Raw genomic sequence first — 26050 nt, 5'->3', positions numbered from 1 at the left:
TGCATTTTAGAATAGGGAGCTCTAGCAATGCATTCAGCTAAGACTTCTTTGCTTTTTATTAGGGAACTAAAAGCAAACGGTCATCTCACCTGGAGTTTGCCCCAGCAACCCTTTCAAGCTTTTTTGGAGGGCACCCAGTGGGTCTCTGAGAGGCAGGTTTGTAACTTTTCTACGGTGAGGCTGCACGTGCCGTTAGCAACGTGCTGGCTTTCTCCGTCCCGGACTACCTCGTCTCACAAAGACCAACTACCTCAAGGAATCCACTCAGAATTAGCAGGGGAGCCTCAGCATTAAAACAGTTTCATGAAATCTAACCCAACGTATTTCTGCAGCCGAAGCACTCACCCTGGATTTGCGATACCCTGAAAATTCAAGTTTTGGGAAGGAGCAGGAGCCGGGCTATGCTGACAGCTCTTCAATCTTGTTACACAACCCACTGCTGCTTAGATTCAGCCAAGCCCGCTCAACTTCACGCCATTTATGCATGAAGGTGTTACTAATACTAATTTATATTCTTGATGCTGTCATTAACTGCCACTCATAAATAATCAATGGGACAACAGGCTGGGGCTGAGTTTGTTGTAAACATGAGTTCTTCAACCTTGTTCATACACTAGTATGTTCTAGTGATGTGTAATATGGAAATGTAATAGGAGCTGTAACTGGCTTTAGAACATAAACAGAAATAAAATCAGGAGAGTTATGCAATCCTTGAAGGATATTCCAGCTCGTTAATCAACTGAATGCAGACAGGACCCTTCGTACCAGGAAAGACGAAGCACGCTTTCATGTTGGATGGACAAGAATATCTAACACTGAAGCTGTTGTACCAGAAGACCATTAGTAGGAGAATATGAAACAATTTTAAAAACTCTCAAGTTTGCCCCCAAAGGCAGAGACAGCTGCCCTAGATTTTGTTTCGGTTTTGTGTTGCTCCCTTCAGGATTACATGCCATTAGCATGTGATGGTCTTTCTTGGGATTTGGACGAATAAAGTCTGCTGATCACCAAATATTTATAAACACTTGGCCAGCACCAGACAATCAGAGGTTTTGTTCAACCATAATTACCCCATAACACTTATCCCTTATGTATTAATACATGTGTAAGCCTTTAAGGTTTTGGACTTTAAAATAAAATCTTCAGAAATAAGACCTGGAGCATGTGATACCAAGAGGTAAGTCTCCTGATACAAAGCTAGATTTGCTTAACCCCCTTTTATTGCTGCTCAAGCAAGCATGTGATCTGCACAGAACATTAATTCAAATGAACTGAAATGTCAGGCTGTACTATATGTCCAGCCACGCTGAGAAGGACACATGTTATTCAACGCAAAGAGGTTAATGCATCAACGTGGTCAATTATATCTGGTCAGCGTTACTTTTCCAAAGCAATACTGATGAGGACACTACACAATAAAACTGGCATTGGGTTTCAGAAACCAAATACTCACAAACCCCTAAATTAAATCAGAATTAATTGTGCCACAAAACAGATGGATGTCTTCAGTTAAAGGCTATTTATTGACCTGTCCTTTCGATGTGGTTAGCTGGCTGCCTGGCAGCTGGCATTGTCTACGATGACAAAGTACCTGAACGTTCTTGAAATTATTTTAATTTCAGAACTATAAAGAACAGTAGCATGGCTGGGGAAAAACTGGGGATACTAAATGCCTGCACCACGTAAAAGCTACGTTACTTTAACTACAACAGTGCTGAGTGATCTCTGTCCTTACTTTAAGACACCAATAGTTGTTTGTGAAGAGGGAACAGCTATTTTTAATACTTCTGTAAGTGCCATGAGTCCCAAAGGCAGCTTGGTCTGTTAAGGGCAGTTTCACTCATGATGAAACAGCGAGCAATGGACAGTACGTCTGTATTAGTAGGATTACAGAGCCAAACTCCTCCCCAGCACGACTCCAGGGAAGAGTTCAGTTCATGATGTTTAAAACTGTTATTTCAGGACAGAAGTTAAAGTGGCTGCAAAGTGCAAGGACAGTTGTCTTCGTGACCACTAATTGCTGAGCAACCTTTGCTCTGGCCGTGCTACAGAAACAGTGAGGGCAAGCTGGAGGGAAGGGGAAAGCGCTGTGAGGATCAAGGATTTGTCCTCCGGCCCCGGGCACCGCCAGCCTGACTACATCTGTTAGGCTGTGTCTACAGCAGGATTTGGTTCAGCTTGCAGGGGAGTCTTGAGGACAGAAACTTGGTTTCTTTTAGAGGAAACCTAACTAAAACCTCCACCTCTAATGTGCTCCCATGGGGACATTGTTACCCCAACCCATGCCCTGCCGTAAGGCCCTTCACCGTGTACCTGCTGCATCGTTACCCATGGAAAGCTCTCGTGTCCCCTGAGGTCCTGGAGCCCTTATTCTTCCTTTTACAACCCGGTTTCCAACTCTCATCCCTGTTTCCTTCTGCTATGGTACCTTCAGTGTCCTGAAATGGGCATGCCACCTGGGGCCCCAGTTAGACAATCTGGCCCATAAATCTGGGCATTATGGGAGTAGAAGCTTCTGGAGCAGCAGGACAACCTCGTGGCCACAGCTGGAGGCTGCTAAGCTCATGGCTGCCCCAAGGTACAAGAGGACCCGTGAGCAAAATTACTGCACAAAACTGAAGATGAACACACTGGTTTTTTAAGTCCTGGGAGAGTAATTCTACTGCAGGGGCAGCACTGTGGACCTCTGCTTCTTAGGGAGGCCTTGAGGAGACCTTCAAACATCCTACCAAGCCAGCCGCTCATTGGGGTTCAAGGCCCTCAGTCCCAAAGTCATTGTGGGAGAGTCCAAAGGAGTGAGAGTTGCTTCCTCTTCTCCTGCATCCTGCCTCTAAGTTCCCCTAAAATATCCAAATGCACCATTTAACAATACTTTTCCAACTCCCTCCATATTTATAAGGGATGAAGTCACCTGGGAAAGTGTCTGTTGCTCAACATGGAAACGCAGTGCTTGTGGCACAGTGAAAACAACTGCCCTTACAGCCTGTACCTCTCACATGGGGCACCGGTACCTCTTGACAAACTGCTCATCCACGATCCAGTCTGCCCTTTTAGTTCTTGTGTTACAAATCTCAGCACAGTTCATAAGAGTATTTTTTTCTAAACCTAACGCATGCCAAATATCTTTGGTATGAACATCATTCCTGACGGGCTGACGCTTCTTTTTAAAAATAGAGAAGTAGGTACAAGTTGATCAGGGACAAAACTGGACTTTAAGCATTCTGCAAAAGCCAAGCTGGGTCAGAAGATAATTCTACTCATACGTGACCATCTGAGCAAGCCAAGAAAAAAAAAATGTCTTCCTAAGCTATTTGTAGATCCTTTGGATTTAAGTTTCCCTACAGGTGTCTTCCTCTGCTGCTATGTTTTGACGCCTATATAAACACACAGAGATTTGAGGTCATGCCCATTCAGAAACCAGGTTATGCAATATAATTTAAAAGTTGAAAAATAAGAGAGAAATGGGAATAAGAAGCTTAGGCTTGATGAAATCCAGGCATCTGGCAAAACAGAGTCTCCTCAGAGACCGCCGAGAAAAATGATGTAACAAAGATGACCTGAGAAACCTACAGTACGGGACAACATTCCTCACCTCTGTCAGTTTTATTGCTGAGGTCAATGCCTTGCTTCATTGTCAGACTGATAAGAGATGTGTCACAGCTTCACAAAGTGTACTGCAAGCGCTAACAGCTGGCAAGTGGGAAAGGCAACCACAACGGGGATGATTTGTCACTGTTTCCATTGTAAATCCATGCTATCAGGGAATCTGAAGTGACATGTTTCTGTTCTCACGCTGCATTTAGAGAATCCCAACCAAGAAGGAAACAAGTTTTCTTCCAAAACAGAAGCTGCACTGGGCTTTTAGGGCTCCCCGTACGCTCTGACGATGAACACAGTTATGCATCTAACGCCTTCCTCCACTGCCAGTCCGTCTGAGGATGGGCAAACACTGATCAACCAACTGGCACCCAGTTTTCTTTTATTATCTAATGTTCCCCACAGGGCTTCCATAAGATATCAGGTCTGACCTCCGGCATGCCACTGAAGCATCCTGAAGGCGCCACGAAAAGGGGATACTTACTCCCAAAACTCCGTGACAGGAGAGGTGAAGTTAGTGGCATTCAGTGATATCCAGAGCGTTTTGTTCTTCCTGAGAGTGTCTTCCACGCAGGTTGGCGTGTTCCACTTCTGGTGGCAGTGTGCCCACGGCAGGACGCTCTGGAACGACTGGAACAGGTAGTAGAGTCCCCAGGCCAGGATCACGATGTAGTACACGTTCAGAAGGGACACAATCACTATGGAAGCATAACCAATTCCTGGCGAGAGGGGGAGAGAAAAGAAATACGTGCAGACATGACAGCCGCTTCTTGTTAGGGCACCTTGTCGTCTCATGGAGCTGCTGCTATTTCCCGCTGTGTTATGGACTTGTATCTCGCGCTACCACTCCGCTGTTGGAAGCTCAACTCAACTTGATCACGGATAAGCACAGACCTGCCACCATCTCTGACTAGCACGGGCACTCAGGGTTGAGTTTCTGGCTGTGGTTTGCTGACATCGGAGGGGAGGTCTGCAGGACGTCTACCCAATGTAACACTAACCCGCCCATTTCAAGTTTTAATAAATAGAAATCAAGGCACCATGCTTTGCTTATTTGAGAGCTACACCATCTCACATCTTAGGTACCTACTTGGGCAACATCATTCTCACCACACTGTCCCCTAAGCCAGCTTCCTTGGAGGCAGCTCGGCTGGGCAGCCCCTGCACCACCCACACTTATCGACTGGCTCGGCTCAGCCTACGTGCAAAAAAAAAAAAAAAAGAGACAGTTCTTGAATAAGTTAAAAGGAAAATTCCAAAGCTATCAATGTGAAAGCCGGTGTTTCTGCCCCAATTTCACTTGTGCAAAGGAAACATTGTATTTGTAGCTGTTACGGTTAATTAGATCAATGTTTAACTCTGCTATCAATATTTGACGATAAAAAAATGTTCCCTGTTTGTTTTTATAAGCAGGGTCATGGGCAGATACGGGCGAGTCCTACACAAGCTCAGGAGGTGGCGGAATGCTGTTCTGGTGCAGGCTTTAATTAAACATCACAACTGTTCTCCTGAGCCTGGTATCTCTCTCCCAGCTCGGCAGTTTAGCTCCACTGGCAGATTCATACTACATCATAAATCAGAAGTAGTCACTATTTTTTAAAATACAAAATAAAAGGACTGAAAAAGTCCCATTTTCTGAGAATCTTTTAGTATACCGAATGTTAATTTCCAAAAAGCTTACAATGTTTGCCATTTAGGAATAACAAGGGGAAAAAAAAAAGAAATTTCCTTTAAAAACTTAGAGCAATCTCTTACAAGAGGACGCAAAGCCTCTGAGGTTCCCTTCAACATCACTGTGATAGCTACCCCGGCACCTGGGATACCTGCCTCATATTTTACAGTTTCAAACCTTATTGCAACAGGAGTCTTTACCATCAGAGACTATTTTTATGCCAGGTACAAAGAACCAAAGCTAGTGCTCTTTATTCTGTACAGCTGCATCTCATTCAGGATATACAGCTAGTCACATTATTAGAGCTACAGTTTCTCTTTATGGATGCCTGGGAGATTGCTATTTAAACAAGGAACATTCCTTCCTCCTCCTCAAAAAAAAAAAAAAAAAAAGGCTTCATAAAAGCGTGAGGAGGAGGAAGAAAATGGAGCTAAAGCAGCACAATTACATCAAATTCAGCAGCGTTCTGAGTACTAGGTGGGAGTGTGAACCGTGGAGAAAGCCCTCGCTTCTGCCTGGGGTGACATAAGGGGAGGGAGATGCCTGGAACAGCGACGGTGGCAGAGCCAGGGACACATCAGAGTGAAGTGCCCACTCCTTCCAAGCGGGATTTGAAGAGTGCCCCTCCGTTTAGTGTTGTGGTTCCAAATGATTCTGCCTGTGCTGGCCAGCTGTGAAGTGTAATCTATACATAAGACAGGCATCCTCAGCAATTTTTCTAACCTGTCTTTCATCTTTCATTCTAGTTAACTTCCATAGCAGCATTCATGTAATTCCTGTGAGCAGTGAGTGGTTCTTCGTGCGCTGGCAAAGGCCCTCGAACACCAACACGCCTGGCTGCCGGGACCTCCTCAGTTAAGATGCAAGTCCCGTTCCTGAATCCTACCACAAAACGCTGCCCAGGTTTTGGCTGTATCAGTAACAGAGGGATGACGCCAATGATGCCCACGTGGCAGAGGGAGTTTGATTTCCAGACCAGAATAATATTTTGAAGTTGCTTTCGCTAAGGACGTGTAACAGTCTCTGGCCTTCCAAAACAACACTTTCTCTGATACCTGTGAATAAAATGTGCAACTGCCTTTTTAAAGGCATAATATGCAATTTCTTCCTTGTTTATCGGCAGTTCTGCCAGTTAACAAAATGATAGCATCAGAATCAATACCTTACTTTGTCCTTCAGACTCTTTGACTTCACCTTTCCAGGAAACCAATATCGTACCCTCAATTACTACAGTAAATAGCTGAATTAATGGACGTGGGGGGAGCAGTGTTGCTGCATATGGTTTACACAGGTGTCTTGAAGCAGTAAAGCACAACAAGATGTACTAACCAGTGAATATAGGGCAGATCTTCTCCCAGCATGTAATTCCACCTTCAGAGGTATACTGTCCTAGCACCACCTCCAGGAAAAACACGGGAAGACCTCCCCCAAACAGGAAAATGAAATAAGGTATAAGAAATGCACCTGTTGAGAAAATGTAAGAGTACAAAATTGAGATTAGTTGAGTGACTTTAACACAAGATAGTCTAAAAAGTGTTAACGGATATATATAAACCAAGAAACATATTTGATATTTTAATATCAGTATACAATAATCTTATTCTGGAGTATTTTTGCTCATATTCAAACTCCACAAATGGAATGGGTATATGAAGCTGGAAAGGGCATTTTCTTACCTTTTTGAAGTGAAAATCTGCAATAACAATGGGGTTAGGCACACAACAGTTTCATGTGTCTCAGAATGCTCTTATTCTGAAATCCACAGGTCTGAAATTCTACTGGTCTATATTCATGGAGTATCTTTTGGTTAAAACTCAGACTCAGTTGTAGCAGAAGTAAAAGAACAGAAAAGGTTCAGTTGCATACAATTTTAAATTACTGTTGTTTTTTTCAAAATTAAGTTTTGAGAAAGACTATTAAGTAATAGAACAATCTCTCCCAAAGACTGGTGAAGAAGGCAGAAAACAGATGTGTCATTATTCTTTTTAAAAAAGAGGATGAAGGCGCTGAAAAATAGCAAGCATGAGGCAGACAGATGGACTCCTGAGAATGAAATAAAGAAATACTCACCTCCGCCATTTTTGTAGCAGAGATACGGAAACCGCCAGACATTGCCTAAACCAATAAATCCACCAGCCACGGACAGCAGAAAGTCAATCTTGCTCGCCCACTTCTCCCGCTGGGGCGGCTTTCCTTCCGCCTCATCCTCAGGCCGCGTCCCCGGGCTCTTGCCGGGGGAAGGTTTGAGGATGTCCTTGTGGAAATCTTTCAAGCACTGAAGCTTTTCCTTTGTTGCCATATTTTTGCTTTCTACATAGAAAAAAAGAAAAAAATGCCCTGCCTTTATTAAACAGTCTTTACTGGTAGAGCTCTCTAACACTGCGAGAACTGTTTAGCCAAACTCAGCTCCATAAAAACCAGTGCCGCTTATCAGGCTGAGATCTGAAAATATATCTGCTGCCTTCACTGACCAGGAGAGACAAACCACCCGCGGACTCTGGGGCCACCTCTTCGCGGCCAATGCAGTGTAGGGGACAGCAAAGGTTTGACACTGCTGCCTCCCTGCTGGCTGCAGACCAAGGGTGTGCAACGACTGCACACTGCACCAGCAAACGGTGTTACCGAGCAAGTGTCTCACGCTGTTTTCATGCCCATAAAAAGGTACAAATCACTGCATCTGATTCCTTCTCAAACATTTAAGTGAAATACAGCAGAACAGTAAATCTCACCTTTCCAGATAAAACCCATTCCTCTGTTTCCCAATAACTTGAACCATCCCGTACCATTTATTGCCTGCAATTTCCTTTCCCTGAAGTATTATAAAGCTTTCAGAAAACTATACATTCATAAAAACTGGAATGGAAAGTCATTTGTTCTAATCAACCTGCAGGAACTGAAGGAATCTTTTCAGTTTATTCCATTTTCATAACTGCACTCTTTTCCCTTGACATCAATAAAGGGACAAAAATAAACCTTTATATTCAATTACTGTCGTATACGCACCTATGCAATTGAATAGTTTGCCAAGAATGATGGCTCCTTAGTTAATTAAAAAGTCAGCGGCATGAGTCACCTGATGCAAAACCCAAAGCATATTAAATCATAGCTGGTTTTATAATTTATAGACATAATTTATGATGTTCAAAAATCATAGATTGTGTAAAAGTAATAACAGAAAGAATTACTCTAACGAATGCCTTTTTATCCAGGATTTTCTAATGAAAACAATTTAGGCATAACATGTAGCTTTTATGTTAACTCAGATCTCAGGCATATGAGGCCAGTTCGCTCCCCACACAACTCAAGTGACTTTAGCTGGATCTGACCAGTTATTTTTGCATAGTGTTTTGATACTGAAAAGCATGTGAAATTTTCACCAGAACTGGGCAAACGAGCAAGTTTATTCCAGACCACAACCATTCCCTGCCTGTACATGTCATTATCGGTGCACACTCATAAAAAAATCATGCTACAGATTATCCCGTTTGATAGCTGCAAGCCTCCCTTGTACCCGCTTACTGGTTTTGATCTCTAACCTGATTTAGCTTGTGGCAGTGACCTGAAACCCGAGTTGACATTAGCTCTGCAGGAAGTTTTTAATCCGAACATGATTTTGAGATAGATATGCATCACTGTACCCGTAAATCTTTCCATCCACTACGGAAAGTCTAGAAGGCTAACATTTTTGCAAACGACAGCAGCTCCGTATTCGCCCCATTGACATATTGGTGGCCTTTGCAATACAGTTATTGCGACAGCAGTTGTCTATCAGGCCACGATCTAAAAAAGGACTTTAATCTTCACAATGCTAATCATTATGACTTTCTACTGCTTTTTAAAAAAGGCCGCTGCTGACTGCAGAGGTGATATGAGCAACTGCAATACCTTCTTGCCAACAGCAGAGAGAGCTCATAGAAGGAGAAAGCTAATCACAGGGTGATGCATCATCACCACCCACTGCAGGGGTATGAGGGCAGGGCACGTATTCCTCTAAAATATCTCCTATTGGTTACTGTTAGAGACACGGTATTATGAGATAAAGTAGCATAGTAACTGAATAAAAATGGTAGGGCCAGCTCTATAACAGCCTTTAGGCACTTAGTTGCTTCAGGGAATTAATTCACAGTAGTTGCGTTCCTAGTATCATGCATGGAGATGAATGGAGGTGCCTCCAAGAGGGATTCACAGTAGCCTTAACCTCCCCGGGACATCAGCATCTCACTCCAAGCCCCAAACAGGTACCACCCGGCATCATCCCCTGGAGTCATCTCTTGGGGGAGGAAAAAAAACAAGTAGGTGTAATCGCTTTTCTTCAAAGAGGTACCTACAAGGCGGCTGATGTCCTGCTCTCACTGCAACAGCAACTGAGCATGGAGACAGCCCAATTTCACTTTCTTTTTGCCATTTGTGCTGCTTGAATCCCTGTCTTTCATTTTGCGGGAGAATGTCATAGCCATCAGGCAACAGGCTATTCTGGGCTGAGGAATGGAGGGCATTCGGACTGTCCCTCATGGAAGTTGTTCTTCACAGGGGTTACTGAAATACTCATAAACAGAGGAAGAAAGCGTGCAAAAGAGAGAGCAACTCACACCTAGTGTTTCGGGTACACTCTTTTTTCCCAACAATTTTTCAATGAACTGCTGGGACAGCCATAAACCTGCTTAACAGGGCACAGAGATATATACATTTATAGATCCTTGCAGGATTAAGGTTTGAAATAGGAGCTTAACTGCTCCCCATGGGGACTGATACTGGAAATACTCCGAAACAGAACACTGGGCATGTGGGGAATATTTACGTGAAAAAAAAAAAAGAGGGGTCGTACAGACATCAGCCACCTCTGAAATGAAACACTCTTCCAGGATTGCAATTTTTTGCAATCTACTTTTACCTTGCGACACAGAGTTCTTTATTTTCCTGCCAGCTCTAATCTTCTTGCCTGCGGATTTACGTTGACCCAGGTGTTACTCAGTTCTACCCAGAATTTGCACGCCTGACCAATTGATTGCATTCTGTAAACCCTAATTCTCCCTCAGACAAGGAGATCACCCTGTGGTTTGTCCTAATTAACCCACACACAAAGTGTGAAACGGTGCCTTTTCAGACTCCTACTTGGTAACTGCATGGGACTGCATTTTCAAAAGGGATTTCTAATTTGTCTTAAGACACCCCAAATTAATGTCCGCACTTGAAAACCTAATTACTGAGTGTAAATTTTGTTTCAGCCTTAGCGGGCGTGTGAAGATGGATCGTGATCTTTCCCTTAGCCCACAAATGACAAATCCTCAAGGTCACGCTTGCTTTTGGGGTGGCCGTTTCACCGTACGGGTGCCAGGAGGTGGGCCACCAGGACTCTCTTGCAAGTCACCAGCTCTCGCTAGCGGGGCACGGTACAGTACCTGTCCAATGCTTCCACAAAATTAGTAACAGCCCAGTATTACTGTGTATCTCTTATCTAGTCTTGCGAAAATCCCGATTGTGTTTCGAGGGCCAGCAGCTGTGGCTGGCAGGCACGTACCGTCGACCAATACCATAGGAATTGACGCTAAGTGGCCGCCTGGGACTGCGGTCCCAGCCCATGTCACGTTCAAGGGATGTCGGATTTATCCCCCTTTGCTGCCAACCATTGGTGTCCACCCAGCCATTCCCAATTACAGGAACTGTCTACAAAGGCTGCAAGGGTGGGGGGTACGGGCGATTCTCCTTGGCGAAGAAAAGCCAAGAAAATCAAGTTTGTTTAGTGAAAGGCATTGTCTTTTTCCTTAATGGGGTTGGAGTTTCATTTCCTTTAGTTATGTCCCACTGGGTGAGGTTAAAATGGCTCTTAAGGGAAATAGTCTGACAGAGATGCTGAAACAATATGTTGTCACCGCCCAGGTCAGAACCAGAGAATAATAGGTTATTTTTACTGTATCATTTAGTGGGGATGGTATCCGAGATCTAAGTCCATCTGATTCCCCCAAGGAAATATACTGTACGAAAACGCTCTTAGAACCACAGAGTCCTAAAGGAGCGATCCAAGTCTGAGGCATATGTCTGCCTCCCAGAGCCACACGTCTGCCTTCCAGGAGCCACATCTGCCTGTGAGAGTACCCCCACCAGGAAGCTCCGGGTGGCCCCAGGAAGCTCTGGCTTCATCTGATGAACATAATACGGATAAATAAAAAGCAGCAGGCACGACTGCCATTTACAGTGTGCTACTAGGCCGAGTCCAGCCAAAACAGCTAGAGCCTGATCCGAAAGCAAGGGGAGAAAGGATCCAGCCTGGGCCAGGCCCAGGATCTGGTCTCACGTACACTGGTACAAACCCTGGTTAACTGAAGATGAAGTTATCAATTGTCAAACCGATGCTGGTAAAATGTGGAAAAACAGAACCAGGGAGCAAGCATGGCTGCTTGGCGCTTTGCAAGCACCTGCTCCCTGGTGGGGCCAGGAGCACCTCAAGGGCTCCTCTCCCGCAGGAGAATCTGCCCCTCGCGCCTGGTGCACAGATTGCCCGATGCGGAACACCCCTGCGATAACCCAGGCTCTCTTGCTGTCCCCCCGTGACTGATTAGTCTTTGGTGCACAGCTGAAAATACCAAAAGCTTAGCCAGAAGCAGAGAGCTTTCGCAGCCCATCTGGCCTGGGCCATCTACTGTGCTACGGCTATCATATCTTTGCACGTACAGCCTGCACCTCAAATAACCCATACCCTTTAAAAAACACTGTCATTGAAATGTTATCCTTCATAACATGAGGAGCAGGGGAAGGTGGAGGCACTGGGCAGACGGATGAGAGATGCAGACGGGGGAAGGCCACCAGGGCAGACAGGAGCTGCTGGTTGTCAGAACTGACATAACTCACATTACTGGTGAACCACTGACTTTTTTTGACAGACAACCCACGGATTACACATCTGAAAATACACTGTTCAATTTCTGCTTTGGGATTACAGTAATGATCCGCTCCAAGCTTCTTATAGCCAGAGACAGGTGACCAACGCAGGGTAACACCTTCCAGGAGGAGCCCTAAGGACAAATTCATCGTGGACGTTACCTCACTTAATAATCTTTAAAAATGAAGTCTTCAAAACAATAGTTTTCCAAATGCTGAGGGAAACACGGAAATCAAGGTCTGCCTGTACACACAGACATGTATTTGTAAATATTTACGCATGCCAAAATGCGTGCCCTGTCTTGTGTCTGAAGATCAGAAACCACAGAAAAGGAGCTACTTCTTTTTTGGTCAACGCATGTAAACTTTGAATAGGGATTCAACATACTGAATTGGTGACTAGAATCGCAAATGAACATTTGTTTTCTAGCTCCTTCTTCCGTTAGAAAACTAAAAGTAAAGTACATAGTCGGACTGTCTCTGACCTTGATGGGAATGCTGCCTGAGGAATGCCTGTATGGCTGCACTGCTGATTTTCTGGACTATTTTTGCAGCGTGATGTGTACCACCACTACTTTTGCTTTCAAGGATCCTTTTCTACTAAGTTCGGCCTGTGCAGACTGTATGTCTTGGGCTTCCCAGTGCTCCCTCCTTCTCTTCTATCTCAATGGCTTTTGAAAGACATCTGTTTATCACATTATAATTAATTTTTCTAACTCTACTTAAGCTCACTGCCTCTTTAGATATTACCATCTCTCTTATTCTTCTGCCTTTTATTTCCCTTTGTATCTTGGAAACCCATGTCAGCCTTGCTTAAAAAATAGCTTTTCTATATCTGTCAAACTATTTGTGGGTTGTTGTTTTTTTTTTAATTATTATTATTATTTTATATTCATACTCATGAATATTTCAAAATTAGCTGCCCTGATTGCTGGATCAGAGCTGCTCTTCAAATAAACAGCTTCCACTCTCGTTGAGAGCAATGGAAAAGCTGCTATTGATTTCAACAGTAGTAGGATCAGGTCCCGAATAAAACTGCATTTATTATGTTTGGCTCATTTCCTAGGATTACTTGGAACTTTGAAAGCTGCAATTCTTGATGTTGACAGCTTTCCCTCCCTCCCGGAGCAGTGTGGTTAAGCCAATCAATACATGATTAAAAGAAACAGCCCCTTGATCAAACTTATGGCTTTACTGCAAGTCTTTCTGATCTGCAGAAGAAAAAGCCTTTATGTTTGGCAGCCCTCAAGGCCACACCACTATCCAAAGAGCACCTGACTTCATTTATCATCTTTAACTCATATCCAAGTTCTTTCTGCTTCATTGAACAAGATACCTACATTTTCTGAAAAATAAAACCGCTCCCTTTATTGCACACGTTGCCTGCCCTCTTCTTAAAAACACCTCTAAAATTCCCTGAACTACATCTCACTATTCTCTTTTGTCTTTAATACACTCCTCTTTTTCCCATTACTTTTCCCTGGGTATGGCTATTTATTTAAACATCTATCCATTTGTCCTTTCTTTCTTCTCAGTTTTCCCTCCAGCTTTCGCCATCTCTCTTCTTACTTCTTCATTGGTGCCTTTTCTTTCACTATGATACTTTTTTCAGTCTTCTAAGATTGACTGGAAAATCTGCTACTAAAAATTTTCTAGGAGCAAAACGTACTCCTTTATAAAGCTGAAGTCTATTATGAAAGGAAAGCCCAGGGCTTAATGCAATTTCTTTTTCATCAGTTGTGGTCTGGACAAAAGGTATCTTTTTTTCCCCTGCATACTTTTTTTCTTGCTGGTTTCCATTCATGCTCATCAAATGCTTCAAATAGGTACTGTGTCACAGCGCAGAGCTGTTATAAAATCCTGCATCTTCACTCGCATTTCAGCGGCAGAAAATCTGCAGTCACATAATACTCTAGATGCTCATTTTGTTCTGCTTATTTATGTGAAAGAACAAAGCTGTTACAACTAAACCCAGAACAGGAGGAAATTAAAAACTCCCTTCCCGTCGTGTGGGGTGGAAAGGAGGAGAACAAATATCCACAAATCCCAGTGGGATTCAGAGGGAACATGACCCTGACCCTAAACACAGGGGCCGAAGTGAAGATGATGCTTCCCAGCCTCAGAGGAAGAGCATGGGAAGCATCGAAGCAGAGAACTGGCACACTGCATCACACTGGTTAGGACTCCATCCTGCTGAAACCCTCTGTGGGCACAGTGTCTCCTGTATGCCAGTGAGAAGCCACGTGTCCTGCGTGGTCCTCCTGCTCTTTCCCCTCCTCAAAGAAGAAAGCCCAAGGGCAACAGGAGGAGACCACAGGGAAGGAGAGCGTGAAAGCAAAGGTCGGCAGAGGCAGGGAGAGCGAAGGGAAACTTCGATCCCTAGTACACCGTACTGGTAATCACGTGCAGGAAAACATCCAGTTAACACACGGTTTTGTTCACGTGAAGCCAACTGCTGACCTAATTTAATGCCTCCGGCTGTGCCAGCCAACAGTCTCCTGACCGTCAATAGGCTGGAAAGAAGCACCAGCTCCTGCTGCCTCCCCTGCCTGCTGTCTCCCCTGCCCGCTCCCTCTGCTCTACCAGCTCTCCTACCGTGAAAGGGAAAAAATATTAATTTAGTGGGTGACACCACCTCTCGAGGCCCTCATCTTTAAGAGAGGGCCCTTAACAAAATGCAGGAGTATATCCAAGTGGTGTGGCAAGGTGATGGCTTTCCAAGCGAGATGGGCACATCCTCGACTCTTCAACCACCTCGTATCCTGCAGTTGTACCGCTTTTGACTAAAGGAACAAGCATTTTCGTGTTTTGTTTTTGATTCTGAAGGTCTGCTGTTGAGTGGATTGCAATTCTCTTGCAAGTCTAGGTGTCAATTAAACTAGTGCTACTGCCACAAATAAACCACACCAAAATCTATGAGGAATGTCCCTCATCCTGCTATAAAAAAAGCAAAAACCTTTAGGCCCACAAAGCTTATGAACTTGAATAGTCAGTGGTGTGCACTGTGCCTATCGAATTTTTTGCATGTGATTAATAACATATTGATTCTACATGACACATCTGCAAGGCACTTACAATCCACATTGATGTCAGACAGCAATCCCTGTGCTACCATAACCGAGCAGCGCCCCATTGCAGGGAAGAGAAACAATAAAGCAGCCATTTAGTGAAGCAAACGTGCAATAAAATGTATGAATTCATTATTTCAAAGTAATTTTTTTCTTGGGGATAAATCATTCCCTCCTCACCTGTTTTTCCAACTAATTCTAAATTTAGCCTTAAATTTACTGAGTTTAGCAATGCTGGTGTTCAGGGCTTTCTCTTAATTGAAGATTACTGTACTTTTTCACCATGTTTTCCAACTAGGTAAAAACCAGACATATGTGTAAGATTACGTGTTTTTGGAAAAACAAGCGGAGTTTTCCATACCCACTAATGACTTTGATCAGCTTTGTAGCCAGGCTGTTGCCATACCTGCCTAGGCCACCTCCACACAAAGCTGGAGTTGTGTTTTTATTGCTTCTATCCCTTCATCTTAATTTAAACAATAACCGAGGGCAGATTTCTATCCCACCTGTGGCAGCTGTTTAAACATGTCGTACAGTACCTTATTCCCACAAATCTAGATCCCAACACCATTGGTGGAGGAGAACAATCCTCTTTCTTCTTCTTTGTTCCCGTGCCCCATCTGCACAACACCTGATTATTTTTTTTCTAGAATGCATTAGCGGAAGGAAGAGTTGTGCAACACGGCACTGTGGGTGGAAAACGGCCAGCCAGCTTGTACCAGGAACACGGCTATTACACGCACGCGATCAGCAGGGTTAGCCTCATTACAGGGCTATAAAGTCCGAGAAGGTTACAAAGCCCCGAGGCCAGAGCCGTGAGCTCTAAAACTTAATGGTAAGAGCGAGCTACTTTTGATTTCAGTCCCGACTTCTCCTTCGTGCTGACAGCAATCATCAGTGAAAATACGAAGCGGTGATGGAAATGAGTTGTACGCTTTTAAGATGTGGAGCTCCGGTGGAGCAACGACCCTCACCGCTGCCCTGCGGTGCTCGGCCGGGCACTGCTGCTCACAGGCCTTCGGCCATCAGAGGTTTCCTAAGCACCCTGAGGTTCAATTTACTGTTTTTGTTTTCTTTCCTTCAAAAAAAAAAAAAAAAAAAAAGGAACAGAAACTTTAAGCATATGAAGTTTCACACAGGAAATGAAATCGAAACTACTGATACGGCAGAGCAAAACAGAGCACGGGGGGTTCTGCAGAAGAGACGCCAAAAGAAGAAGTGGTGAAGTTGACGAACAAGCTCACAGAGAGCGCAACTTTGCAAAACAGGTCGGTGAACTGGATGGAGACTTTCACACATACACACACCAAAAAGCGAAGCTGTGTAGACACTATGGTATTTATTTGCTTTCATGCAGCTGGTGCCAGGTGCTGGCTTGCACGGCTGGACGCTGACATGTTTTGTTCAAACCCAGAACAGCCTTGGCTCGGTCTCCTGCTGCAGCTCTGTCCTCTGAGCTTCCATGGCCCGCCGGAGCCACTCACCCTGCTCCCGGAGGGCATTTCAGAAGGAATCCTGCTATGTCCCTACAGGCCTCTCAGTGGGCATTATTTGATCAAAAATCACAAATTTTTGATCACTGCCTATCCGTTTTGAAGGTCTGAGTTGGAAGTAAAACCTTTGGTATTGACCACTAAATCTACAGGCTTTTAAACGTCCCACGATTCAGGCAGATTCCCGACCAGAGGTGTGTTTTCAGTTCACTTTTGCCACGGATCTCTGACATCAGCTTTCCTATACAGAGAGCTACGCTCGTTTCTATGTCAAGAGATATGAAAACCAAATAGCACCAGAGCAAATACTTCACTTCTCCAAGGAAACTAACGTCTAAACCACTTCTGCATACCATGGCCTGCAAAGTGCAGAGCACACACCAAGCACAAACAAAAGCCTGATCCCACACACTACTTGGACAAAAGCCCCACCGAATTCACCCTGGAATTGCTGCCTCCGAAGGGAATTTCCCAAGAGCAATACAAGAAAGAAGTATCTGCAGCCCTACCTTTACCCCAGTGTCAATCCCACAGGCTACAGGTACTTGCTTTTCTGTTGGCTTTTGCAGGTAAGCGTCCCCAAATCCAGCATGACAATGTATGAACAGCCTAAGTATTTTTCCTCCATCTCTTATCTTTTCAAACAAACACCAGCTGATGGTTTTCATTGCAGGTTGCTTTTATAGTCCTAGCTTGACTACTGTAAACTTAACCTACTCCTGTTGACCAGTTCAGAGACATCGTTCATAAAGCCGAACACTTGAGGACAAATTCTTTCTTAGTGCCATTCCATCTAAGCGAACATGCTTACACTAGATACAGACGTGGCACATTAACCTTTAATATCCAAAGCTGTTTTCATCATGACTGCGATTGTTTTTCATGATTTTTTTTTTTCATGTGCAAAAGTTAATTACAGACAGGTGGGAAACTGTTTGCAGTTCCACCATAAATGATGGGTACGTGACAAAGAGCTGAGACAGCCATAAAAACACTCCATATGTAAACTAATGGTAGAAAGCGAGAGAACTTCCTTTGGTTTACTTGTCTGGATTTTTGTAAGGAGGTGACACACATACAAGAGCTACGTGAACTTCTGGTACTTTTGCAGAAGCAGAAACCCAGAGGATTCAAAGTTGGATATATCGCTTTAAATTCGTCATGTGACTATTATCCTGTCTATTAAATTTGACTTGTAATCTATAGTTTGTGTACCACAGGAAGAGTGGTGGAGAAAGGACCTTCAACCCTACTAAGCAAGAGTATCTTCGGCTACTATATTGCCTTGAAAGAGCAACCCTCTGCATCATTTCAGGAGGATTTGTGTGAGGAGAGAGAACTGATATGGTTACAGAAGAGGGAGGGCAGCAGTCGCTAGAAAAAGTACATGAAAGCAAGTCTGTCCCGTTAAATCTGGATTTTTAGAATCATGCCTTGCGTAAGATGGGACAAAACTGGCTTTTGGCTGCTCATTTTTAGTTTTTCCTCCATCCAGTATGGTAGCCCCATTTGTAAACTTTTATTTTTGACACACGCTGCTGGGAAATAAGGTGTTTGCATAAGCAGTATACTCCTTGCTGACAATGGAGAGATATGGAGAAACATCACCTTATCTTGGCAGACTTGAAAGAGCAACCCTATAAAACTATTCCCGTATTTCTTCTTCCTACTAATTGGGAGTTTCTTTTTTTTTTTTTTTCCTTCTCTATAATAGCTAGATCATCGTTGGAAATTCCCTAGACTCATATGGTGAATCTGAGCGTGGTTTTGCTTTCTTTCGGCGCAATTAAAATAATTTGGACAAAGGGCGGTTTTTGGCTAGCATATGGGCCAACCCATGAAAATTCGCTACCCTGTAGAGCTTGCAGACGCCCTTCTGCACGTCAGAAGCTTTTTGGCAGACAGCTGCAGGGCTGGGAAGATGTTTAGCTGAGGAGCAGATGCTCTGGGCAGCGTTAACTCCCTCACGTGGTTACAGCCGCATGAGGAAACCAGCACGTAACGGCAGAGCGAGGGCAGTTGGTGACTGGCTAAATCCTAAATACGCCAAAGCCCTCTTCACAGCTGCTAGAGAATGGGATTTGTCACTGAAAAGGGAAAAATGGTGATCTTTACTTTTTAAATACTTATCGTCCTGATACAATTATGCATCGAACTCTTCAACTGATAACTTCAGTTGGCACTTAATGAAGATTTGAAGAGATCAAGTGAAATCCTGGTAAAAATTCTAACTAATTTCAGTGGTACCCAGATTTCACCTCCTATCCCATCTGAGGTTACCATTTACATCTTGATTTTGAGCCCATGTGAGTCAAACCACTGTAACTTCATTGCCCTTCAGGAGGTCGCTCCTGTTCTATGCTGGTGTGAATGAGTGACTCCAACGGGGAGTGAGGAGTTAACGACACTCACAGCACCACGGCTGAATCAGAATGGAAACTGGCTATTAAACCGAATCATAAAATAATTTAGTTTAGAAGGGACTTCCGTAGGTCACGTAGGCCAGCCTCTTGCTCAAAGAAGGGCCACCATCAAAATCAGACTGGGTTGCTGATGGTCTTATCTGGTCAATCTCTGAAAGCCTCCAACAGTGGTGACCGTACCGTCTCTGTGCCACCCGTCCCACTGCTTCGCTCCTCTCAGGGTGAACATTTTTGCCTTATAACCAATCTGAATTTCCCTATCGGACAAAGAATGAAGATGAGGAGGAAAAGGGAGAGGACGATTAGCACAAAATGACAAGACAGTACCAAATGGAAGGCTCGATCTTCATATTCTGCACGCACACAATACAAGCGGTTGGAAAGAAAAAGGTACAGAGGGTACGTGCGGTGAGTGACAAATGGGTAAACTCCAGGTTAAGTACAAAGTAAGCAACAGTCCCTGGTGGCAGCATATCAGATGATACTCATTTTACTGTCAGGCTAAAAACATATTCCTTTAAGAAAACCAAACAAAACCCCCTATTGAATGTTACAACGCATGCCAAGCAATTATTGCTCTCCACAATGCGTCCTGTGACTCACTGTGCCACAATAAATTGGCATATGGTGCTCATTCAGGGTATATAACTCACACACTTGCAATAGCTCTGAAGAGCTAATAGTTATTTGGACTGTAGTTAATTTTGGGGGGTTTTAATTTCCCCATGGCAATGCAATAAATGTCATGCTTATTATTGTATTATTATTATTTTAAAAAAAATAAAATAATGTTTTTAGTGGCAGGCAAGTGTCATTAACGCCTGAAGTCTCTTGCATGCTAGGGAAATCAATTCAGACAACCTCTGGCATGCGAAAGCACATAAATAATTGGTAAATACTACCTGTGGTCTTCTGGGTCCAGATTTGCCCGATGCCAAGAGCAATCAACTCCTTTTTGGCTGCGAAGGATAGGAGGGCACTCAATACCTTGCAGAAGGCACTCAGTAGCTGGCAAAAATCAAGCTTTCTGTGTGCCAGCACCCCATGAAAGAGCAAACCCTGAAGCGAGTATGACAGAAATGGTTCCCTTGTCTTGCGAGGGAAGGCAACCTCCTAGAGAGACACAGAGCCAGCCCTCCATAAGGTGCTGAATACCCTCCCTGCCTGGGAAAGGCGCCCCTCCTACGGTTACCCTGCTTAAAAACCAGCTCTAACTCTCTTACCAAAGGAGACCAAAAAACTAACAAAGCATCTGTCTTTCAGTGAGTCTGCCCAAGAGCAAGACTAGACTGGAAATCCAGTTGTTATCATTAATAAGACATCAGAGATGCTTAAAAACAGGGATCAAGCAGTGGCAGAAGAAACTGTGTGCGACTACAAGAAAATACTTCTCCCGTAATCAAGATTACTCAAATGACCCTGCCTACGCCATGACTTGTGAGTACCACCAAGACAGTGTGGCTTCAGAGTGCGAATGGAGCCTTCCATCATACCAAGATGACTTAATGGGGGAAAAAGTCCTACGTAGGCAAAGTCTACCTAACACTTGTATACATTTGACACGAGTCCACCGAAGCCAGTGCTGTTCATTAGCACAAGTGGATCAGTAAGATAGAAGCGGACCACTGGGATTTTGCCCATGCAGGGACTCACAGCTACAGCAGAAGCACCCCGGGTTTCAAGGTCAGCAGGACTCACTCCTGAAAAAGGGGGTCTGAGTTTGATGCCGTTTATACAACAATAAAGCAATAGCAATGCTACTGGAATCAACAAAGCTATGCTGGAACAAATCAGTTGAGAATTAGATCCTGAATTTGTATGTCTTTGCAGCTAATTTCACAGGTATTAAACGACACTAACATCTCAAAATGTGACTTGGAAGGAAAAACATAAACAAACATCTCAGCCTACAGCTCTATGGCTCCCTGATCCCCAATGAGGCAATTATTCCCTTGGTGGTGTTCTGTATGGGCCAAATACAATGATTGCCAATACAAATATTTCGCTCCTGGGTTTTTGCTTTATAAAATGTCAATTTGGACTGTGTGTCCTCAGATGTTTTCTTCAGTGCTTAACACAACAGGTTCCAAATGGTGATCGGGGAACATGGCCATGACCTTAGCATGAACGGCAACGGTAAATAATGACCTGCTCTGCCTCCTTCCTCAACTTCAATCTCCTGAACTGTTTAATTGTGTGGAAGACGGCTGAAATTATGCCTGAACCAAGACTGCCAGGGTCTGACCTGCAGTCTTTTATTGTTATTCTGTAGATTCTTTGCTAGTGTTCACAAAATGTTCTCCATCTCCTCAGAAGTATCTCTGATTTAGTAACAGGTTTGTTGTATCTCACTTACCTACCTTCTTCCAGGAATGTACTCGAGAAAGTGCAAAAATACATAAAAATTAAGTTGAGCTCAGACCTTTTTCCAATCAAAAGTCATATCCCTCTATGCAGAAATGTCAAAGTCTTCATTTCACCCAAGGAGATAAAACCAGCATTTAGGTAATGACCCCCTTCTCCTCAACACAAAGACTCTCCCTCCAGAGAAGGAAACGCTGCTTTATCCAGATCCCATACGCTCGTTCTCTTGTTGCTTAGATCATGACAGTGTTAGCTAGATTTTCATTATAGGGTATTATTTGTAGCTGCTGTTTTCATGAATCAGCTGTAATAAACACACGAGATTTATCGTCCTTTTTAAATTGCTTGAAATAATTAGTGCTGTTAAATTTAGACTCCGAAAGAACTGATTTCTCTATTTTTTTAAATAAATACAGAAGCTACAAAGTGACCTGCTAGCACCAGTCAGGCTTGGGCCAGAACAGTATGCGCTCCGTATGCTATCCAAAATGTGAGGAAATAATCTAAGTTCTCCAAACAACCTTTTAAAAGTAAATGATGGTTGTGCTGAATTGTTTTAACAACTGCACTGTGTGTTGTTCGCCTCCAGCCTAAACTCAAAGAGGACTTCTTTTTATTCCTATTCTGTTCTACACAGGTGCAACTGGGCACCCCGGATCTGGACCATGCTGGTAAGCTCAATGGAAAGTAGGACCAAAGCTGAGACCCAGATCAGAATTTTGCTGCTGACTTCTTAGCTTGACGATTTATACCACATCCAACTATTATAAAAGCGCTGACCCATGTCAGGCATTCAGATACCAAACTCGAAGCTTGTGGTTTGCTCTCATCTCTGCATCATTTACTTTATCCACTCATTTTCCCTCAATCACTGCCTGCTGTATTGACAGTCCAGATACTTATTTAAAATAAGTAAACACAATGCCCTCCCCAAGCCAGTTTGGCCATTTCACATCTACTGCTGCTGGATTTCAGAGCCTGATCCAACAAACCTGATTCATGGCAGCACCCAAACAAACATCCTCTAAAAAGCTTTTCACTCAGAGTTGTTCTTGGGGTTTTTTTGGTCAGTTTTGTGATTCATCAGCCTTACAGTATTCTTCTTGTTGCAGATGCCACCATCCCAGCAGTCCAGGTTTCCTCAGTGCAATGGGAAAGACAAGACGAAATAGCAGGGGCCAGGACAGAACTCAGCCTTAACGGCTCTACAAGAGGGGACTGATGTCGAGCAGATGTTCAGCCGACTACGACCCCAGAAGAGGTGAGGACAAGATGATCTGCTGTGGGAAAGACCACACCGTGCCATGCATAGAAGAGACATAGCAACAATACACTAATTGTACAACGAGAAGAGGTACAAAATGAAGACAAGGAGAAGGATGAACCTGAGAGTTTTTACATTATGAACTCTTGTAACTAGAGGAAGGAAAAGTTAGGGAAGGTATGCAAACAAGAATGATGGAGCTCGGAAAGGAGTCTGGAATAACATGTAGAAGACAGTTGTAATAGGTATCGTAACATAGAACTGTAAGTACTTCTTTGCTCTATATACGATAAAACAGTAACAACTTCTACGTACACGATAAAATCCCAGGGGATTAAAATAAATATATAGGCATAGTGTCTTAAATCATTCCTGGGTAAAAGTAAGTGGCATGCAATGGGATGGGGATTTAGTGCTAGGAAGTATAAAGCCCCACATCTCAGGAGAGCAGTGACGTTGCCTGAGGAGCAGCTAGCCGCAAATCCAAGAAAGTCCTAAAGGTGATTACAGGCAAGATCAATCAAGCAATAGAGTTTCTCTGTGTGATGCTACTGAGCGATGCAGGAGAAGGGTCAAAGGCTAAGCTATTTCTGGATGTGTACATATGAAGGGATGATATGGAAATCTAAAGCATAATGCTATGTCAAAACAACCACAGCAGACATAGCACAAGGTGTTCAAGTCTCCACAGATTAGAAAGCAGATAGAAAAATTAAAGGAAATACAAATAAGTACAATAAAAATGATCTAAGGAGAGCGTAAGAGAGCTAAATTAATACAGTCTATAAATGAGAAGACTCCTGGGCTGAGATCCAGCTATAAATACCTTCAAGGTACTGTGTGTAGAGGAAGGTAATTAATCTAGCTCAAAAGAGAGCAGGACAAGAAGCAATTGCTTGAATTTAGGAATGGAAAAATTCAGGATATACAAAAAGAAAAAGTTATTGGAAGAGACACATCAGCTCAACAGGGCAGAGTCCCAAGGTGGTAGCCAAGGCACACTGAACTGCATGCAACCGAGGACACACTGAATAAGGAAGGGGCTCTGGGGAACGCTGCAGCCACAGCTTTCTACAGTCTAAAGAGATCACCACAGTCCAACTTATTGATCTTTTGGTCTCTTTCTTTATGGTTGATCTGAAAGACTGGTCCTCTATTTAAAAAATAAAAACCAAACAACCCAAACCCACCCAAACCTATATATACATGTGGTGACAATGCATCCACACCAGAGCTCAGAAATGGGGTGTGCAGCACCCCGATGTGCGCCGCAGGTAACGGCAATCCTCTCTAACTCTTCTGGCTACTCAGTGGTGTGTGTGATGTGAGTGCCGGGCAGGACAGCGTCAGCTAGACAAAAACTGCTGGCCCAGCTGGCAGATTATTCTGAGCATCTCAACACCAAGGTCAAAGGCTGAAGTGGGAACTACCTCTTGTGATACTTGAGGTCTTCCCCAGCCTTGTGTTAAGAGATCCTGCATGGAAGCTTTCAATGTCACTGCATAAATTATGTACTTTGATTTATAATTAGCTGAAAAATCAACACTACCAGTATTTAAAAATCCTCAGGAGCTCTAAAATACACTTGCATTAAGAAAATAAAATAAAAATCCCAAAACATTTGCAATAGGCCTTACAATTTTCCATGACAAATGGGTATACACAAACGTGAGGAATATAAAACCCAAGTAACGTTATTCCCCCCCTTAAACATATCCCATCCCAACTGCACTCACCAATCGGGACTTCTGTCCCCTCCTCAATGTAGATGGGCAGTGGTGATTCCTCCATAGGATGAGGCACTGATGGAAAGTAATGAATTGTGGTAGTATTTGTCGCAAAGTGACTACAATAAGACGGTCCCTTTCTTATCATTACAACTACATATGGCTGGTTATTGTCACAAAGAGACCTTACTCAAAGTGGTCACCTCCTGTCACGGTGACCGGTCCAAGTCACAGTCCTGAGGGGTTAATCCCCACCGATCGTTCACCGCCACAGGAGACAACCCCCTCTGACGGGGGGCCTGGGAGAGGTCCCTGTCCTGGATGCACCACCACCCTGCCATTTCGCTATAGCCTCACTATTCCTGTCCCTGGAGTTTAACTTTGGAAACTCACACGGTTGAAGAAGCCAAGGGGAGCCAACGCACAGACAGGCACAAATAGAGTTATAGAGTCAAAGTCATAATATTTCATGCACAGAACCAGCAGAGAGAGGCTCTGATGCTCAAAGCTTGCCATTAGCTGTTGAAAAGCCACAGCAGGTGATGGAAGGCTGCACCGCAAATGGCCTCTGGACCACAAACTTCTCATTACTCATTCATTTTGGAGTATACGTATTTGACTTCAGAAGCTCCCAACTACTTGTTTGTGACACTGAAATCTCCAGACAAAACTCTTCAGATCTGCGCTGCACAATTATTCTGCAGTTTCCAGACCCCATACAGTCACTGCTGTAGGGTTCGTCTGTTTGGGTTCTTCTCTATTTGGGAGCTTCCGCCCTTAAAGGTGGCTTTGTTGCACTATTTCCCATTTAAAATCTCTGGGAAGCATGTGCTTTGCAGGCTTTCCAAGAGGTTTGAATTCCCTACACTAGAATGAAATAATTATGAGCTACAGATGTTGCAAATGGCCATAACCAAAAGCCTTCTGGATTTTTTCCTTCTCCATTACGTTTTAAAAATGATGATGTACCTTCTCAAAGATACAAACTCTTAAACTAGTCTTAATCCTAGTTAGTCTCAGATAGGATTCCAGCTGCAGCGAAGGAGGATTCTTTAATCCTTTGTGGGGTATCCTTCACTTACTTGGCTTTTTCTTTTCCTTTTTTTTTTTTTTTTTTAAAGATTGTCTTACGATATCCATAAAACCAGCCAAAGAACACTCATGGTTTAAAGCTATTAAATAAAGCGCCTTACGACGTTTCTGCTAGCAACACAACCGGCATAAAGAGCGTTTTCAACGGATGCTCGACTAGCAACGGGCTTTGTGCCAACCCCACGCCGGCGCTTTGCGGGGTGCGAAGGGCGGCCCGTCCCCTGCCCTTACCTAAGCCCCCCCTCGCTCAGGTGGGAGATGAAGGGAAGCACAGGGGCGAGGAAGAGCAGATCACGGTTGCCTACAGAACTACCGAACAAGCCACAGAAATCATGGTCTACCGGGGCGCCTTGCGCAAGCCACTTTTATCTAGAAGCTGAACTAACATTCCAGCTCAACAATAGCAATTAAAAAAAAAAACAAAAAAAAAACAAAACAAAACAAAAAAAAAAAAACAAAAAAAAAACCCCCACA

General features: G+C 43.8%; 1 protein-coding gene across 12 annotated transcripts in view; it reads right to left on the bottom strand.

Annotated features, from left to right (window-relative positions):
* SLC6A6 (solute carrier family 6 member 6) overlaps nt 1-26050 on the bottom strand; it is a 96069-nt gene that overhangs the window by 27020 nt on the left and 42999 nt on the right. For 5 of the 12 annotated variants that reach the window (XM_054216373.1, XM_054216374.1, XM_054216378.1 and 2 more), the window contains 3 exons: nt 7340-7579; nt 6599-6733; nt 4082-4316 (listed from right to left, as the gene is read on the bottom strand). In XM_054216373.1, the coding sequence (XP_054072348.1) occupies nt 4082-4316; nt 6599-6733; nt 7340-7568 (599 nt within the window). In that variant the 5' untranslated portion in view covers nt 7569-7579. Of the gene's footprint in view, nt 1-4081; nt 4317-6598; nt 6734-7339; nt 7580-20031; nt 20089-24493; nt 24560-26050 lie in introns of all 12 variants that reach the window. The other 7 variants (XM_054216366.1, XM_054216371.1, XM_054216368.1 and 4 more) reach the window with 3 other exon arrangements.

Source organism: Rissa tridactyla, chromosome 10, assembly GCF_028500815.1.
Source record: "Rissa tridactyla isolate bRisTri1 chromosome 10, bRisTri1.patW.cur.20221130, whole genome shotgun sequence".
NCBI classification, from domain to species: Eukaryota; Metazoa; Chordata; class Aves; order Charadriiformes; family Laridae; genus Rissa; species Rissa tridactyla.
This window is presented reverse-complemented; position numbering and strand designations above follow the sequence as displayed.